Source organism: Scyliorhinus canicula, chromosome 1, assembly GCF_902713615.1.
Source record: "Scyliorhinus canicula chromosome 1, sScyCan1.1, whole genome shotgun sequence".
In the NCBI taxonomy this organism is placed as follows: domain Eukaryota; kingdom Metazoa; phylum Chordata; class Chondrichthyes; order Carcharhiniformes; family Scyliorhinidae; genus Scyliorhinus; species Scyliorhinus canicula.
Genome location: NC_052146.1, coordinates 295,623,105 through 295,640,869, shown reverse-complemented (window position 1 = coordinate 295,640,869; position 17,765 = coordinate 295,623,105). Strand labels below are relative to the sequence as shown.

Genomic DNA, 17,765 nt, shown 5'->3' with positions numbered 1-17,765 from the left:
TCTCTGAAAGAGCTATCCAAATCCAGTTCCTTGCTCCACCTGTAAATACCTCCCCTTCATGTATCTATTTTGAAAGTGACTACTGAATCTGCTTCCTTTCAGGCAATGCATTCCAGAAAACTGTCTGCTGCGTAAAGAAATGTATCTTTTTGTTACCTCGAGACCAACAATGGATAATCCCTCAGAGCTTTTGAAACTAATGGCAAATAACTTTACTGAGAGTAAAATGTGCTTTTGCCTCATACTGACCCAGTGATCTGCTTGTGTCCAACTTGCTCCAGACAGGATTCAATAATTGGTGCCAAAAATTGCAGCTCCTTGCCCTCTAGCTTAGACACCAGACATGCCTCCCAGACTTGTTGTAAAGCAAGCAGGGCATATAGCCGTACACTGAAGTTGTGGTTTAAACACCATGGCAATATCACACTCAGTGCCTTCTTCAGGTATTGATCCTAGTTAATAAGACAGTAAAAAAAAACAAAGTCAACAGAATTTGGATCAGTCACCAACATATTACAGAATATAAATTTTAAGGAATGAATTATTTTAAACTAGTGGATAATCTGGAGTCTGGCCATGCTTCTGTTTTTAAAAACAATATTTATATCTGGTTTGTTGCGGTTTTAAATTTAAATATTTGTAAAAGAAAAATAAATTTAAAATTAAACCAACAGAATAATGCCAATAATTCTCTGCACATTTAAAAAAATTAGAAGTTGGGTACCAGGCACCCATCCAAGTCACCATTTTCAATGAGCAAATGCCAAAGACCAAAGTCTGCACTACCTACCCACTTCACCTTAGATCCAGTTTCCATAGCTAAAAGAATCACCTACTTCTCGTAAAGTCAGTCAGGACTGACAAACTTTTAAGAGGGCAATGCTCAAGCGGAGTCGGAAGGAGGGCGGGCTGGCACTGCCGAATGTCAGCAATTACTACTGGGCGGCTAACATCGTCATGGTGAGGAGCCGGCATGGGGGGGCATGTAGGTGGCTTCTTGTAAGGGCACAGCTCTGGGGGCGTTGGTAACGGTGCCTCTGCCTTTACCACCGGCACGGTACTCCACCAGCCCAGTGGTGGCGGCAGCCACGAGAGTCTGAGGGCAGTGGAGGAGACATGTGGGAGCAGAGGTGTGGTCCCCAATCTGCAAAAACCACCGGTTTGCCCCAGGGAGGATGGACAGGGGCGTTCCAACTTTGGCGGAGAGCGGGGATTGAGGGGATGGGGGACTTGTTTATAGAAGGAAACTTCCCGAGTAGGAGGGCGCTGGAGGAGAACTTTGCATTGGCAGGGGAAATTAATTCCGGTATTTACAGGTACGGGAATTTTTGTGGAAGCAGGTGCCAACCTTCCCACTCCTGCCGATAAAGGGGATTCAGGATATGGTGGTTTCTAGTGGATGGATAGGAGAGGGGAGCGTCTTGGACATATATAAAGAGCTTATGGGTTTGGAGGAGACGCAGACTGAGGAGCTGAAGCAAGTGGGAGGAGGAGCTGGGGGGAGAGATAGAGAGGGGTCTCTGGGCGGACGCGTTGGGTAGGGTAAATGAGACCGCAACATGTGCCAGGCTCAGCTTGATCCAATTTAAGGTTGGTCACCGGGCTCACATGATAGTGGCCCGGATGAGCAGATTCTTTGGGGTGGAGGATAGGTGTGCAAAGTGCGGAGGAGGGCCAGCGAACCATGTCCACATGTTCTGGGCATGTCCAAAACTGAGGGGTTTTGGCAGGGGTTTGCCGATGCCATGTCCACGGTATTAAATATGAGGGTGGCAATGAGTCCAGAGGTGACGATTTTTGGGGTGTCGTAGGATCCGGGAATCCAGGAGGAGAAAGAGGCGGACGTTCTGGCCTTTGCTTCCCTGGTAGCCCAGAGGCGCATATTACTAGCATGGAGGGACTCAAAGCCCCCGGAATTGGAGACCTGGCTTTCAGACATGGCAGGCTTCCTCTGCCTGGAGAAAATTAAGTTCACCATGAGAGGGTCTCTATTAGGGTCTGCCCGCAGGTGGCAACCATTCGTCGACTTCCTCACAGAGAATTAATCGTCAGCAGAAGAAGGGGGGGTTAGGTTCGCATAGATTAGGGGGTAAAGCAATGGTGGGACCTGTGGGAGAGGAGGTGGTATTTGCACCATGTTAATATTTTCCTTTTTATGTACATTCTTTATCTTGTTGCTGTCACAATGCCAAAGAAAAGCCTCAATAAAATGCTTATTTTAAAAAAAAGGACTAATGAACTTTTTAATGAAAAAATGTGCAAATGGGGTTTTCTGTAAGAGAGATAAGCCCTATTTTGCCAGGATTGCTATTTTAAAATTAAGGCTCCAAAATCAGCCTTACATCAAAATAAATATGTTATTAATACCTATGTTAATTTTTAAAAGTTAAATTGATATACTCATTCACTTTACCTGGGTTATACGGTGGTTGTTTTTAACCAGCGATCGGCTGATGGGCCTTTTGTGCTGTACACCTTTATGTCTCTATTTGCCTCTATGGGGGAAGTGAATTTAAGTGGGTAGGCACGCAATTGCGTGCTGCTGGCCGGCAGGCCAGTACCATCCCGGCCGTGGATCATTTTTCCAGAGGCAGGAATGGGGTAGACTGGCTATCCACCCACAAGTAGAGGTTGGCCTATTAAGCCAAGTGAAGGCCAATCGTCAAGGGCCGACATGAATGCTCTCATCAGTCTGTGTGGCCCTTGTAGTTATGGCAAAGCCATTAACAACATTACTTTGCAGATTTACTTCCAGGGTAAACCACTGAAACGAGAGCAGAGGGAGGAGACATGAAATTAGTCAAATGCCCAGTTCAAAAAATAGATTTTTGGAAAGTTTAAATGTAGGGACTCACGTAGCAAGTGGAAAATTATACAAAGGAAGCCCCACAATGTATGCGGTGGGGTGGGTGGAGGAAGATGTTGGAAGGCTCTGCTGGTGGTGGGAGAATCATAAAATTTACAGTGCAGAAGGAGGCCATTCAGCCCATCATGTCTGTACCGGCCCTTGGAAAGAGCACCCTACTTAAGCCCCACACTTCCACCCTGTCATCCCCTTTATCCCCGTAACTCAGTAACCCCACCTAACCTTTTTGGACACTAAGGGCAATTTAGCATGGCCAATCCACCTAACCTGCACATCTTTGGACTGAGAGAGGAAACCGGAGCACCCGGAGGAAACCCACGCACACACGGGGAGAACGTGCAGACTCCACACAGACAGTGACCCAAGCCGGGAATCGAACCTGGGACCCTGGAGCTGTGAAGCAAGTGCTAACCACCATGCTAACGTGCTGTATTAAATGAGCTGTGTGGAATGAACAGTAGACCAGAGTTAGAAGATACCATGGGCTGCACGCAGACAGCTCGTCCCCTCAAAGAAAAGACGGCTAGAAATTGACTCGTTCCATGCAAAACCTGCCCTAAAGCCTCAGCCTACTGCGGGTGGGCTAAACGGGATAATGGCGAGACATCCGCCCCTCATTGAGGAGGAAGCCCTGCCCTTTGGAGCTGTAGGCCAATTCAATTCACTGAGAAATCCCAAAGAGAAGGCTCAGTGGATTCAAGAGTGGGTTACGTCCAGGGTATCGGTCAGGGAGGGCTTGACTAGCTGAGGGAGAGAGGAGGGGGGAGCTAGAGGGGCGGCGACGGTTTTGAGAGCAAATGGGCAGCAAGAAAAGGGGGGGATGCTATCTTTGGGGGAGGGGAGGGGAGGGCTATGGCCCTGATGAGCAAAGAGCACTCTCTGAAGATAGTAACCATCACCACCCCTTCTTCCCACACTTTTAAAAACTTTTATAGAAAATCGGTCTGCAGTACCAAAAATATTATGGCATTTACGGCATACTATTGGGGTCAATTGGTTTCCCACCCACCTACCATGTTATGGGGGTGAGCTTGGGGGTGGCTGGAAAGATGGGGGCTGGACACTCACCCTACTTTACACACCTTCCTGTCAAAAACACCGAGCGGGGGCACATAAACCTATATGAGCAGGGACAAAATGCTGGCGGAAATTGCGAAGGATCAAGCAAAGCCAATGAGGTATTTATCAACAAAGGCAGAGGTGTTGAAATCAGCTTCTGTGGGATAGAGAGCTCCTGGGTGGCAATTGTAGAGGTAATAAATGGGTGGGAGATTTTGTACAGGATAGAATGCAAGAGGCAGAATTTGGAAGGATAATTATAATTAGCTATCGTCCATGAAGGACCATGGAACCAAACTGTGGGGCAAGGCAAGGAGGCAGGTATCCATAAACTACCGAAGAGGATTGAACCCGTGCTGTGCCACCACATTCTAGCCAGACAGCAAACAGAGCTAACCGATCCTCAGAGTTCTGAACAGACATATCTATCTAGAACAACGATTTTGTGACATCTTGCAGGAGAAAAAGAGACTGTGTGCAGCACATGGAATTCAAGTTCCCCAACAGAAACTTGTTTATTCCGATTTGATTATATAGATACATGCTAACACATTTGGCTACAAGAGGGTGCTAATACAGACTTTTAAATGGAATTTGAAAAGTTGAGGATCAGAACATTGTAAACATGGTGCCTGGAAGCCATGAAAGGGTGGATGGGGTATATTTGCCTTCTCCTTGGGCTGCTCAACTGCAAATGAAAGATCAGGTGGTTAATCCAGCCTAGTCTCACCAATTCATTTGTGTTCACTTGTTATATGGAGGTGCAAAACAACCCAGTAATTACACTCACTCTAACTTGTCCCTCTTACCCACTTTCTCAGATCGAGAAATGTCTATTTCTCTGCTCCCCAACATAAAGATCAGCAGAGATCGAAAAAGGTGAATGAACACAAATGTGCACATCATCTCTCTATGAAACTAATTTTTATAATATATTACACACACATACATGAGCATACATACAAGAGCGCACGCACACACCTAATCAGAGAATAGGGTTAGTGCAGAAAGGTGTAGTTGATTGAGGTAGGAGACCAATCAAGATCTCATTAAATGGCAGAGCAACCTCAAGAGGTCTAATGACTCACTCCTGCTCCTATTTACATGTTCCTCTAAGGCAATTAGACATATTCATTTTCGATTGACTGTCTTTGGGCTTTCAGCTATATACTCAAATGCTGGCTCCAGAATTACAAGTACATTCCTGTAGCTGCTGTTAATTTTTCATTCATAGCTTAATACATAGGGCCTTGACAACTTCTCTTTTGGGATTTACCGGTATGAATACATAAATGGTATAAGCTTTATGAGAGCACTTCTGGTTTTGTTTTTACAGTGAATGTAATTCCTCATGGCCACCAGGACAATGGACTCCGTCAGCATCATTCATCAAACACAATTAGGTAATGGCCACGGAGGTTTCGTGTAAATTCCAATAATTCCATATATTCCTTCTGAATATTTAACCTGGTCAGTTCTGAAAATAGAGATGCTTACCTGCTTTGAAACGCTCCGAAGGATCACGTTAATATGAACTAATACAGCCAGGAACGTACAGATACTGGTTTTTGTACTTTCTGGATTCTGCAGAAAAATTAACCAAAACGATTTATTCAATTCAATTTAACTGAGCAAATGAACTACAAATCCATATGTTAAAGATAGTTTGTAATCGCTCCAATGCTTGGGACAAAGTCATTTCTGGATTTTCACGGTTATAAAATGACATTAGAATGCCTAACCACAAATGTGAGCATTAGATATAAATACTTGAAGCATAAGATAATGATAAAACGTTATAAAGCAGTATTAAAAATTGTTTTACCTAGGTCTACCTTATTTTAGCGCCCAGAATACTGTACTAAAATTATGCTGAGGGTAGCTTGGGTACGCGCAAGAAATTTACAGACAAATGGTGTTTCTGAAAATAGATTTCCGGACTGGAGGGTTTATGGTGTACTTCATTATTTTCCACCAATTTATTTTCTCACAGCTGCCTTTCCCAATGGCACAGATTCCTTCTAATGATGTTATTCTGCTAGCAACCAGCATCCTCTGGTACACTGTCCAAAAGGTTTGAGCCTATACAGTGAGTAGCATAGTTTTTGTTTTGACTATTGGAGGTACCGGAACTAAATCAATCCTCATTCCCAAATGATCCACTCTCAAAGGACCATTGAGTAGCAATCTGCAATGGCAGCCAAGAAGACCAACATTTTTCCGTTCATAAGCCAGGTCACCGAGGCCAAATTGCAGGCCCATTAATACCACTCCATTGTGATCAGAAAAGTCGGAACAGTCTAGGGACTTCCAATGTGTAGCACAGCTTCTCAATCCTTTAACCAATTCAGCAACCAAGAAAACTTGAGGCCAGAACAGGCTGTTTTCACTGTATTCCTGATATAAAACATTAAGTGCTTTATACATCAGAGCAAAGTCCCCCAAAAAGTTAGCTCAAGCCTCCAAATATCATATTGTCTTCCATTAATTTGCTATGAAGAATAAACAGAAACTAAGCCTTAATTTTAAATTCCACTGAGGCAAATTTACACCTTTAGAAGTCATAATACGCTGCAATAAACAGCTGTTAATTTAAATAGGAAGGAGTGCTAATTCGGTCGCTCTGCTGAACTAGTCACGTAAATTAGGAATATTGCACCGAGTTTCAATTAACTATAAAAGGATTTTTACTTTGAGCCATAATTATAACTCTGGAGATTCTTTTTAAAGCTCTACTTACAAAACAATTCCCTACACAATGAGTCTACACTAATTAGAAAAAATAATGAAACTGTCCTTCCTTTTATGCAACCATCAATTTACCATTACTCATCGCATTCTATCATTTTGCTTTTAGGGCACATGATATTAGAGCAATTAATTCTGTTATAATGCAACATCTGCAGTAATGATCAACAGTAATGAAGGCTCAAGCATATCTTTAGCCAATTTCTGGGATGTAGCTTAAGTTTGAGGATTTAGAGTAAGGATAATGAAGAGGACAATTATTTGTCAATTGTTCTATATAAACTGAGATTCACAAAAGGCACTTTTACTCTGAGCAAATGCGTGCAACAGCAGGCTTGCTTCTCTTACTGTCCTTTGCCCTCGCCATCCATTCCATTGCTCGCCCCAGTAACTGTCCCAGTCTAAAACAGACTTCATAAACTCAGTGGCCTAGTCAATCCTGAGCTTCCAACCTCTTATCCTCTCAAACATCAAAACCATTTATTTCCATTTGCTAAACAGCTCTCAACTGCACCGTTGTCACTTCCAGCCACCGTTATTTTAATTCTTGCCTTTTGGTTTCCCATCCCTAATCTTCAGTTCATCCTGAACTCTGCTTTCTCATCCTTTTTTATAACATGTGCCACTTGCCCATCTATCCTGTCCTTGCTGGCCTACATTGACTACGTTTCCAGAGAGCTGAAATTTAAAATGTTCAATTTCCAATTTAAACCCCTTGCACGACCCCATCACTGTATCCTTCTCCAACAGCATAACCGAAAGCAAACTCTGACCCAAGCCTCTCGTGCACCCCATCTCCCTTCACACCATCACAGAAGACCATAACCTCTTGATGAAAAAGGCTATAAGCCAATTATTTAAGGTTTCCCCATAAAGTTGAACAAGGAAATTGGGACGGAAATGATTTGCCATCCTATTTACAATGACATCATTGTTGTGATCCCAGGTGATGTTACTACTGGACAAGTCAGATCCTAGAGTGGAACCTGGCTTAATCGATCCTAAATGTTATTATTTGTTTAGAGACATGGAGGGCTGTTACTAAACAGAGTCACAGAAACGGTTGATGAACGTTTAATAAAAGAATACAACATTTATTAAACAAGAGAAGATTAACTATAATACACTACTCCTTCACTCACAACTATACCTTTACAGATATATATATATATATATATATATATAGATATAGATATATATATATATATAGAGAGAGATTGGTAAGGACAACAGGAGTTACAAAGACTATCTTAACTCTAGTTTTCACAGTAAATGTAGAGTCCACATAAATCAATAGGTGAACCGTGGTCAGGCCCACCACACTTTGAGACCATGTGGCAGATGTCACCCTAAAAAACTTTGAATGGATTTCTTTCTCGATTCCTGAACCCCCAGATGTTTGTCACACTGGGCCAACGGGTCTCACTGGACACTGATTTTCACACGAAGGTCTCATCCACCCCACCCTATCTTTGTAACCCCAGAATCTAACCTGCGCATCCCTGAAGGGGCAATGTAGCATGGCGAATCCACCTAACTCGCACATCTTTGGATGGTGGGAGGAAACCGGAGCACCTGGAGGAAACCCACGCAGACACTGGGAGAACGTGTAGACTCCGCACAGACAGTGACCCAAGCCGGGAATCGAACCCGGGTCCCTAGTGCTGTGAGGCAGCAGTGCTAACCATTGTGCCACCGTGCTGCCCACATTTCTGCAGCAATTATTAAGACTTGATAAATGTCAGCCAAAGCGCATAGGGGCTGTTCTATTTTCTACACTTGATTTCTTCTGAAGGCACGTAATAAAGAGGATATTACAGAGGTGACAGTGATCATATTTAGCTTCAAGTACAATGGATCAATACTGGAATGCCATTGGTAAATGGAAATCCTACAGGAAAGTAAATTAATGACAGACATCTAAATTCTTGCAGTGGTGACATTTCGAGAGGTAATAATCTTACTGATGTCCCTTTACTCTTTGGTACATCTGAATGGATTTCCAAGAAGGGCACAAGACTATATGAGGAATGATTAGATTTAATTAATACTGTTTTACTCACGTAACTGAAGCATCGCCAGAAAGAATCAATAAATTCAGGACACTTCTGGAGTATCAAGATGATAAACCATTCAATTAAGTATTTTACAGATGCCTGATTATCGCTCAAACCAGACTGATAAACAGTTTCAATGATGCTGCTCAGGAAAACCTGTGGAATAGATTGACGCAGTTTTAGTGTAAACACATGAGCACTCCATCAATTAGAAGATGCCATTATTGTGCCGCAGGTGATTGCAACATGAAAACAAACCTGCTCACGAATATATGAATGAAGAACAGGAGTAGGCCATTCGGCCCCTCGAGCCTGATCCGGAAATCAATAAGATCATGGCTGATCTGATTGCAACCTCAACTCCACATTTCCTGCTGATCCCCGATGACCTTTCACCCCCTTGCTTATCAAGGATCTATCGACCTTTGCCTTAAAAATATTCAGAGACTCCTCTACCACCTTTTGAGGGAGAGAGTTCCAGAGACTTAGAACCTCATCTCTGTCTTAAATGGGCGACTCCTTGTTTTTAAACAGTGACCCCCCCCCCCCCCCCCCACCCCCTTGTTCTAGATTCTCACACAAGAGGAAACATCCTTTCCACAGCCACCTTATCAAGACCCCTCAGGATTGTATGTGTTTCAATCAAGTCGGCCCTTACTCTTCTAAACTCCAGCGGATACAAGCTGGGGAATCGCTGATGGATGGTGGAGAGGAAGAGCTGGTCGAAATGGGCTATAATCAGCCATTGATCCAAGTGAATCTCAATAGGTTTACTTTGAGATTATTTTTTAAATTCAGCAATCCTCCGATAAAGTATTCACAATGCATCACAATTACATTTTATCTTAACGTGCAAAAACCATACAATTATCTGTGCTATTATCTCCTCCAACAACCAGAACGACGAGAGAAAGAAATAGAAAATTCACATCAGAAAAGTGCTTTTCGAATGGCTACAGGAAAAATAAGAAATGTTGTTTTCAGATACTAACATTTGGAAAGATGAAAATGACTTCACGGCCAATTCGTTTTTGTGTCCTTGCGACTGTAAATTATAGTCAGCAACTTATAATATTTCTACCTGGTCCATTTGAGGAAGCAGTACAAGTAGCGTCTGCCAAATTCTGTTCTTTAGTCGATGCAGCATGGAGTTCACATAGTATCGGCCTTTCGAGTTCCTCAGCTCTTCATCCTGTGAATAGGTGAAATACTGATATGAGACAAGGTGTCAAAGAGGTTTAGATGAGGAATTCTAGAATTAAATCCCAAACAAGATAGGCAACACTACTTTTTGTGTAAATGCTTGGCTGAACATTGATGAAACACCCATTGTAAAAATAAAACCCCAAGTCTAAGAAGCATCAGTATTAACATTTTGGGCAGCTTTTATGATCAAGTCTCACTACTAAATTACAAGTTCTAAAAATACACAAGAGTTGGAAAGATTACATAATTCTCTGCAAAGTCATCCGGCAGCTGCTATTATAGAATTTTGGAATCCTACAGCGCAGGAGGACATTTGGCCCATCGAGTGCCCTGACCCTACGAAAGAGCACCCAACTCAGGCCCACTCCTCGCCCTATCCCCGTAATTATGAGATTGTCCACCTGCAAATACTTAAAGACTTTAAATAAATCCAACGACACTAACATCCATTCAATTGTCAATGAGAGGAATGGTAGAGGGAAACAAATGCTGCCAACATATCATCTAATAGTCAATCTCTTGCAGCACTCTCACGTAGAAATTCATGTCAGTTTCATTTTTAAAAATAATTTTAAAAGTGCCCAATTCTTTTTTTTTTCCAATTTAGGGGAAATATAGTGTGGCAAATCCACCTACCTGCACATCTTTGGGTTGTGGGGGGTGAGATACACACACAGACACGGGGAGAATGTGCAGGCTCCATACCGCCAGTGAACCAGGGTCGGGATCGAACTGGGTCTTCAGTGGCGTGTGGCAGTAGTGCTAACCACTGCACCACCTTGCTGCTCGTTTCATTTTTTAAATTGTTTTTCAGGTTTCCTATATACAAACAGGCCATTCAGTCCAAACGAGATTGATCTTCCCCATGAGCAAATATTATCACCTGCTCATATCCATTTATCCTCATTTCTTTCATACACCGTATCCAACCTTACCTTGACTGTTGCTATTGGTTATGCCTCAACTATCAAGCCTGGAAGTGAATTCTACAGCTTGACAACTCTCCTGCTGTACTAATCATCCTACTTTTGAACTTGGACTCTCATTCTAGGACCTTCAACTACTGGAAATGGTCTGCCTGTCTCCACCCTACCCCATCCTTTCAAAATTATTGTTTCAATGAAAGAAAACCACTTTTTTCACATTAATACTTATTCATTGTGCCTTCACTGAGGCCTAAAATTCTTCCTATAATGTGGAGCCAATGTAGTATTCAAACCATTATCATGACTTGCATAATCAATGGGCCTAAAAACTTGTTTCATCTGCAAGCCCTCACCATCGTTTTTTCCTGGCTTTAACGACAGGCTGTGTTTGCTGCCAATGCACACTCCGACTGTTTTACTCAATTACGTTACTAACAGGTGTGGTGCAGGCAGTGACCAGGTCCAATGATGGCGCTGCATCACAGCTGGGCAGCAGACTCTCACAGGGAGCAGTTAACTAAAATGTATTTCTTGTTGGCTTGCCGGGCTCAAACTAACATTCACACAGTCACATTTTCAAATTCAAAGATTCAGGTCATCAAAGTGCTGCAAAGGTCTTTTTCTTCCTATACCAGTTTAAGTTTTTCAAAGTTCCAGTCTTTAAAGAGTGGAAGCATCTAAGGCACTGAGGGATAGAAAAGGGTGGAAATACTGCTTTATTTCATGGAGTTACAAGCAAAGCTTGCAAAGAAAAAAAAAAGAAAAAAAAAGAAAAATGTCAATAACGGATTAAGGTGGTCACATTAAGGCAAACCTGTGACAGGCCATTCAGCTTTTTAGTCCTTGTCCGCAGAATAACTTCTTATTCTTTCACTTTACGCTGCCTCTTTTGGGGGGGGGGGGGAAACAGGGTGGAGAAGAAGGACAGGGTCATGGGGTGAGGAGATGGTAGAGGGTGAGGAGGAGTGGATGGGACATCCCATAAATAATGCCCAATGTTCCCCGATGGACATCCTGTGGGAACCGCCAAATTTTGAAATGCGCACCTGCACGCTCTTTTTACATCACCATGTCCTTGCCACCCGTAAACGTGCATGTGCAGACGTCTGCACAGGTCTAGAGTAATACTGCCAGGTTGGGCACAGCAGAATGACATCGCTAGGCTTCTGCACCTGTGTCGACCAATGCAGATGCCCAGGCCGCCATCCTGCATTAGTAGGAGACACAGTGTTAGCAAAAACGTCACACTTCCAGCGTTAAATGTGGATTCACATGTTGCCTACCACATTGGATGCTTTGACACTTGTAACAGTCAACGTATTTATGGGCCTGCCTCTATCTATGTGTGCTAGAGGTGCAAGCCTTCTGAATCTCAGTCTCAAGTGTAAAAAATTATCAATTACTTTTTAAATTGCCGACGGACAGATGGATAATTAGTTGGCTTCAAAATTCAAACTTGGGTGTTAAGTTAGTTCCTCTTTCTCACCCAATTCAATGTACTTAATGTTTACAGAAATCTAAATTGTATGCAATCAGAAGTCGTTTTTTCTCATTTTTAACAGGTAGTTTCCCTTCAAAAAAAGACTCAATAGAACAGTACTTCCTTTTGTTTGGAAATCAGTTGAATAAAGCTATAAATAGAAAGTGCTGGAATCTAAAGATATATCCATTAGTATAAGTAACTGAAGATATCTAATGCATCAGATAAATTAGCCATATTGCACAGGCTATTATTGAATAACCCAATATAGCACTGGGCAAAAACACAAAGGTTTTAGGAGTGGCCAGGTCCTGAAATAAAATCTGAATACATGAGTTGAAAGAAGTAAGCACAATTCAATGACTAAGTTTGACAGTATGGTTATAATTTCTTTTTAAATTGAGCGTAAGTCTATATTTTGAACATTACCAGTTTAGGTTGGGAGAAACAAAATGATGGATGAAAAAAATCTCAAAGCATTTGGAGTGATTGGTAAGAACTGCTGGCCAAACTAAGCAACCACAGGGTGATATATTCTCAATACAGAAAAGCAGACATTATGTGTCAACCATTATTAACATTTAAAAGCCCATCACAGCATCACCTATTGGAGTAACAGTTAGTTAAGTTTTTAAATGAAAGATGCATAACAGACACAAAATACGGATATAAAACTCAATTTTCTCAGCAGAGTAGTCACATGATCCTATGGTCAAGACAATTTCTGCTATTATGCTGAACATACTTTATTTCCTCGTGTGATCATAACAGTGTCAGAATTGATCCTACTCATTCAGTAATGAATGACCATAATGCGTACATAAATTATGCCAGTAGTACGTGTCCTCGGAAGCTATCAGAAGATAAATAATTACCTTCTCAAGGAGTTTGCTGACAACATTCTCGATGAATTTCTTGTGCAACAAATTCGACCCATTCAATTGACAAAGGAAGTTAATTGCCCAAATCCGCACAGATTGATCATCTCGGTTTTCACTACAAAGGTGGTCAAATGAAAAAAAAAATGAAAGTTACTAAGTGCCATCCAAAGAATGGCTCACAAGAACGTTACTATTTCAATAATCTGATTCCAGTCCTTACTTAAGGAATATAAAAAGTATTTATGGGTGACTTTATTCTGCATATGGATTGGGTGACTCAAATTAGTCATAGTAGGGGGCAGCACGGTGGCGCAGTGGATTAGCCCTGCAGCCTCACAGCGCCGAGGTCCAAGGTTCAATCCCAGCTCTGGGTCACTGTCCGTGTGGAGTTTGCACATTCTCCCCGTGTTTGCATGGGTTTTGCCCCCACAACCCAAAGATGTGCAGGCTAGATGGATTGGCCACGTGAAATTGCCCCTTAATTGGAAAAAATTAAGTGGGTACACTAAAAAAAATTTTTTTAATTAGTCATAGTACAATGGAGGAGGAATTTCTGGAGTTTATACGGGATGGTTTTCTGGACTAGTATCTTGAGGAACCAACAAGGGAACAGGCCATCTTGGGCTGGGTGTTGTGCAATGAGAAAGACAATCTGGTTGTGATAGAAGCCTTGGGGTTGACTGACCATAATATGGCAGAATTCTTTATCAAGGCGAATAGTGAGGTAGTTGATTCTGAGACCAGGGTCCTGAACTTCAATAAAGGTAATTATGATGGCATGAGCTGGCTAGGATGGACTGGGAAACATTACTGAAAGGAAGGACAGCGGATAGGCAATGGCAGGCATTCAAGGAACGAATAGGTGAACTCCAAAAGCGGGATTTGGACAGGCTGAGTGAGCGGGCACATGCATGGCAGATACAGTATAATGTGGATAAATGTGAGGTTATCCGCTTTGGTAGCAAAAATAGGAACGCAGATTATTATTTGAATGGGTGTAAATTGAGAGAGGTGGATAGTCAGCGAGACCTTGGTGTCCTCGTGCATCAGACGCTGAAAGTAAGCGAGCAGGTAGTAAAGAAGGCAAATGGTATGTTGGCCTTCATAGCAAGAGGATTTGAGTACAGGAATGGGGATGTTTGGGCAGCACGGTGGCGCAGTGGGTTAGCCCTGCTGCCTCACGGCACCGAGGTCCCATGTTCAATCCCGGCTCTGGGTCACTGTCCGTGGGTAGTTTGCACTTTATCCCCGTGTTTGCGTGGGTTTCGCCCCCACACCCCAAAGATGTGCAAGGTAGGTGGATTGAACACGCTAAATTGACCCTTAATTGGAAAAAATGAATTGGGTACACCAAATTTATTAAAAAAGGAATGGGGAGGCATGGAATAGGGCATTGGTGAAGTCACACCTGGAGTAGTGTATGTAATTTTGGTGTCCTTATCTGAGGAAGAATGTTCTTGCTATGGAGGGAGTGCAGTGAAGGTTGACCGGCTGATTCCTGGGATGGCGGCACTGTCATATGAGGAGAGACTAAATTGGTTAGGATTATATTCATTGGAATTTAGAAGAGTGAGAGGGGCTCTCAGAGGGGTTTATAAGTTCTAACAGGATTAGACAGGGTAGATTCGGAAAGAATGTTCCTGATGGTGGGGGAGTCCAGAACTAGGGGTCATAGTTTGACGATAAGAGGTAAATCTTTTAAGACTGAGCTGAGGAGAAATTTGTTCACCCAGAGTGTGGTGAATCTGTGGAATCTACTACCACAGAAAGTAGTTGAGGCCAAAACCTTGTGTAATTTCAAGAAGGAATTAAGTATAGCTCTTGGGGCTAAAAGGATCGAGGGATTTGAGGGGGAAGGTGGGATCAGGGTATTGAACTTGATGATCAGCCATGATCATAATGAATGGTGGAGCAGGCTCGAGGGCCTCCAACTGCTTCCATTTTCGATGTTTCTGAGAACTTTTACCAAGCAATTCCTGTTCACTATTTGTTTCTATGTGCCCTCCCCAGGTCAAACACCATCTATGCTAAAGGTGCCTTCTAACGTTGTTCTAACCCAGCTGTCATGAGGTATGCAAAAAAGGGTTCCATGTGCTCCCTGCTCTTTCATTCGATGCCTTCTGGCTACCAGTCAACTAAAACCACTGATCACGTGAACTTTTTCAGTGTGTTAAAATAACAGTTTAAGGAAAATAACACAAGCAATGACTGTGAAAATCATTCTCACAAAGATTTCAAGAAAACTTATAAGACTGTCGAAAACTGGTGCATACTCTAGCTTCTGAGTATGTATTTCTTTTAAAAAGAGCCAAAATGTCAAACTTGTAAAATACAACGACAGGCCACATGGCTGCACTGCCATTGCGGACAATTAACCATATTCTCAAACTTAAAAGTCACTGATACTCCTCTCATCCATATGAAACAGAGCAGCTAAATTTCCTCACAAGAACGTGGTCCTTCAGAATTTAGGAAAAATATATTTAAGGGGAAATAACAAAACCTAACAGTTCAGCTCCCTATTAAACACTGACTGGTTATATGGTTAACAACTACTTACGCATTAAGCATCATTTACAACTATCAAGTATCTCTGTTGTAAGGCAAACTACTTTTTCATGGAGCAAATTAACCAAGTTACGCTGGTTTTATGCGTTTCAGTCTTGCCTAACGTACTGGAACAAGCATATTTATTTTACCCTACGCTAGAAAGATAGGAGATGTAAATAAGACATTTCAGTAACAATTACAAATGATCCAGGTTTGGGCGTGGGGAAGGTGTCCTTGATGCAATATCCTTGGTGCAAGACAGATGATGCTGACCAACTGGGGAAGCATCTAATCCTATACAACATGGATGGGAAATTTTCTTGATTCAAATAAAATACCAGTAAGCGTTGATCAAGTTTGTCCACTCTATTCACTGGAAAGTGAGAGGATTTTAACATTGAGATTTCAACCTATTTTTAAAAAATGAATTTGAAGCAGGATCACAATCTACCAATCTAATGGACTCAAGTTAAGCACATGACATATTCCTTCAATCAGCATGATAGAATTGTCATTATCACAATCTGATTACCAGGAAAAGTGGTTTCCCCCAAACAAAGGGCTCACTGTGTGTTTTTTTAATATTATCCAGCCCGCCAGTTCATACAGAACAGGGCTTTACCCAAGTACAATCCTCCATTATTCCCGCTGACCTTCTGTCCAAAATGTTACCCCCATCCATCCCAAAACAATGCCATCCCAACCCTTCACTCGCAAGCCTCAACTGCTTCCAATTCTTTTGTTTGACCCTGCCTTCCTCCGCAATGCTCCCACCATCATTCCGAGAACCATCTCCATCCCATGGACATTAATTGTAAGGGTAGAGTTCTTTCTTTTCCAATGTTCTCCGAGTCAGTTTATTTCTTAGTTACATTAGTTCCCGAGCTCCCAGCCTCACAGGACACTATCCACATGTGATGCCTGCCGTTATTTTGCAACATGCCTTGAATCTTTAAAAAAAAAGCGTAAATCAAGGAAACATCTGTGACAAGTGGAAAGGTTGTTTATGAGATTTACAACAGAGGGAATACAAGGAACTTGCAGAAAGAGCAACTAACAGATGAAAACAAAGAGGTCCAGAGATGGCACAATGTACGAGAGGACCAAATAGAGAGAAAGTGGAAAGTAGAAGGACTGGTCAACTAGCAGGTCAGCTACCTGCTGGTGAATAAGCAGGAGACAGCAGGCCAGATCCCTAATCCCGGTGCATTGCCACATGCACTGCTGGGAGCTGCAGCCTGGCATTCTTTATTAGAGATAATACTAGGAATGTGGTAATGCCAAGAGTGTTAGTATCTCAAATCAACACACTTTCATGGTCCACCCCGGAAGGCACAGTGGTTAGTCCTGCTGCCTCACAGTGCCAGGGACTTGGGTTCAATTCCAGCCTTGGGTGACTGTCTGTATCTGCATGGGTTCCTCTGGGTGCTCTGGATTCCTCCCACAGTCCAACGGTATGCAGGTTAGGTGGGGTTATGGTGTTTACAGGGATGAGGCGGGAGCCTAAGTAGGGTTCTCTTTCAGTGGGTCGGTGCAGACTTGATAAGCCGAATGGCCTCTTTCTGCACTGTAGACATTCCATGATGCTATGGAAAGTTAGCATGGCTTTGTCAAGGGGAGATCATCTCGAACAAATTTGACCGCAACGTCAAACTTGAGAGAGATATGCTGGAACTTGAGCTTCAACAGTCCAGCCAGGTGCATCATAGGATTGGGGAATTTCCGTGAGATACTATGGGACTCTTGAGGTTTGAATACTTCCAATCCATCTGCAAGCAACATGCTAAATGGTTCTCGAAATAAATGTTACTGATCTTTTCTATTTGTGCTCTCAAGCTCAAGTTTCCTGTTGGCATATTGCGAAAACAGGATTTAAACAAATCCACAATTAGGAAATAGTCAAATGCATCAAACAACCAAGTCACATAAGGAGCAGATTTTAAAAAGGTGTAAATTCAGGCAGCAAGGTAGCGCAGTGGTTAGCACTGCTGC

The 17,765-nt window shown here is 42.5% G+C and overlaps 1 protein-coding gene across 4 annotated transcripts in view; it reads right to left on the bottom strand.

Moving 5' to 3' along the window:
• The window catches only part of tarbp1 (TAR (HIV-1) RNA binding protein 1), a 243,973-nt gene that overhangs the window by 88,184 nt on the left and 138,024 nt on the right, over positions 1-17,765 (bottom strand). For all 4 annotated transcript variants that reach the window (XR_005462805.1, XM_038815663.1, XM_038815672.1 and 1 more), the window contains exons 20-24: positions 13,218-13,338; positions 9,812-9,922; positions 8,737-8,886; positions 5,423-5,509; positions 250-452 (exon numbers count right to left, since the gene is read on the bottom strand). Coding sequence is in view for 3 of the 4 variants with exons in the window: in XM_038815663.1 (XP_038671591.1) it covers positions 250-452; positions 5,423-5,509; positions 8,737-8,886; positions 9,812-9,922; positions 13,218-13,338 (672 nt within the window). In the remaining variant the exon portion in view is untranslated. The remainder of the gene's footprint in view (positions 1-249; positions 453-5,422; positions 5,510-8,736; positions 8,887-9,811; positions 9,923-13,217; positions 13,339-17,765) is intronic.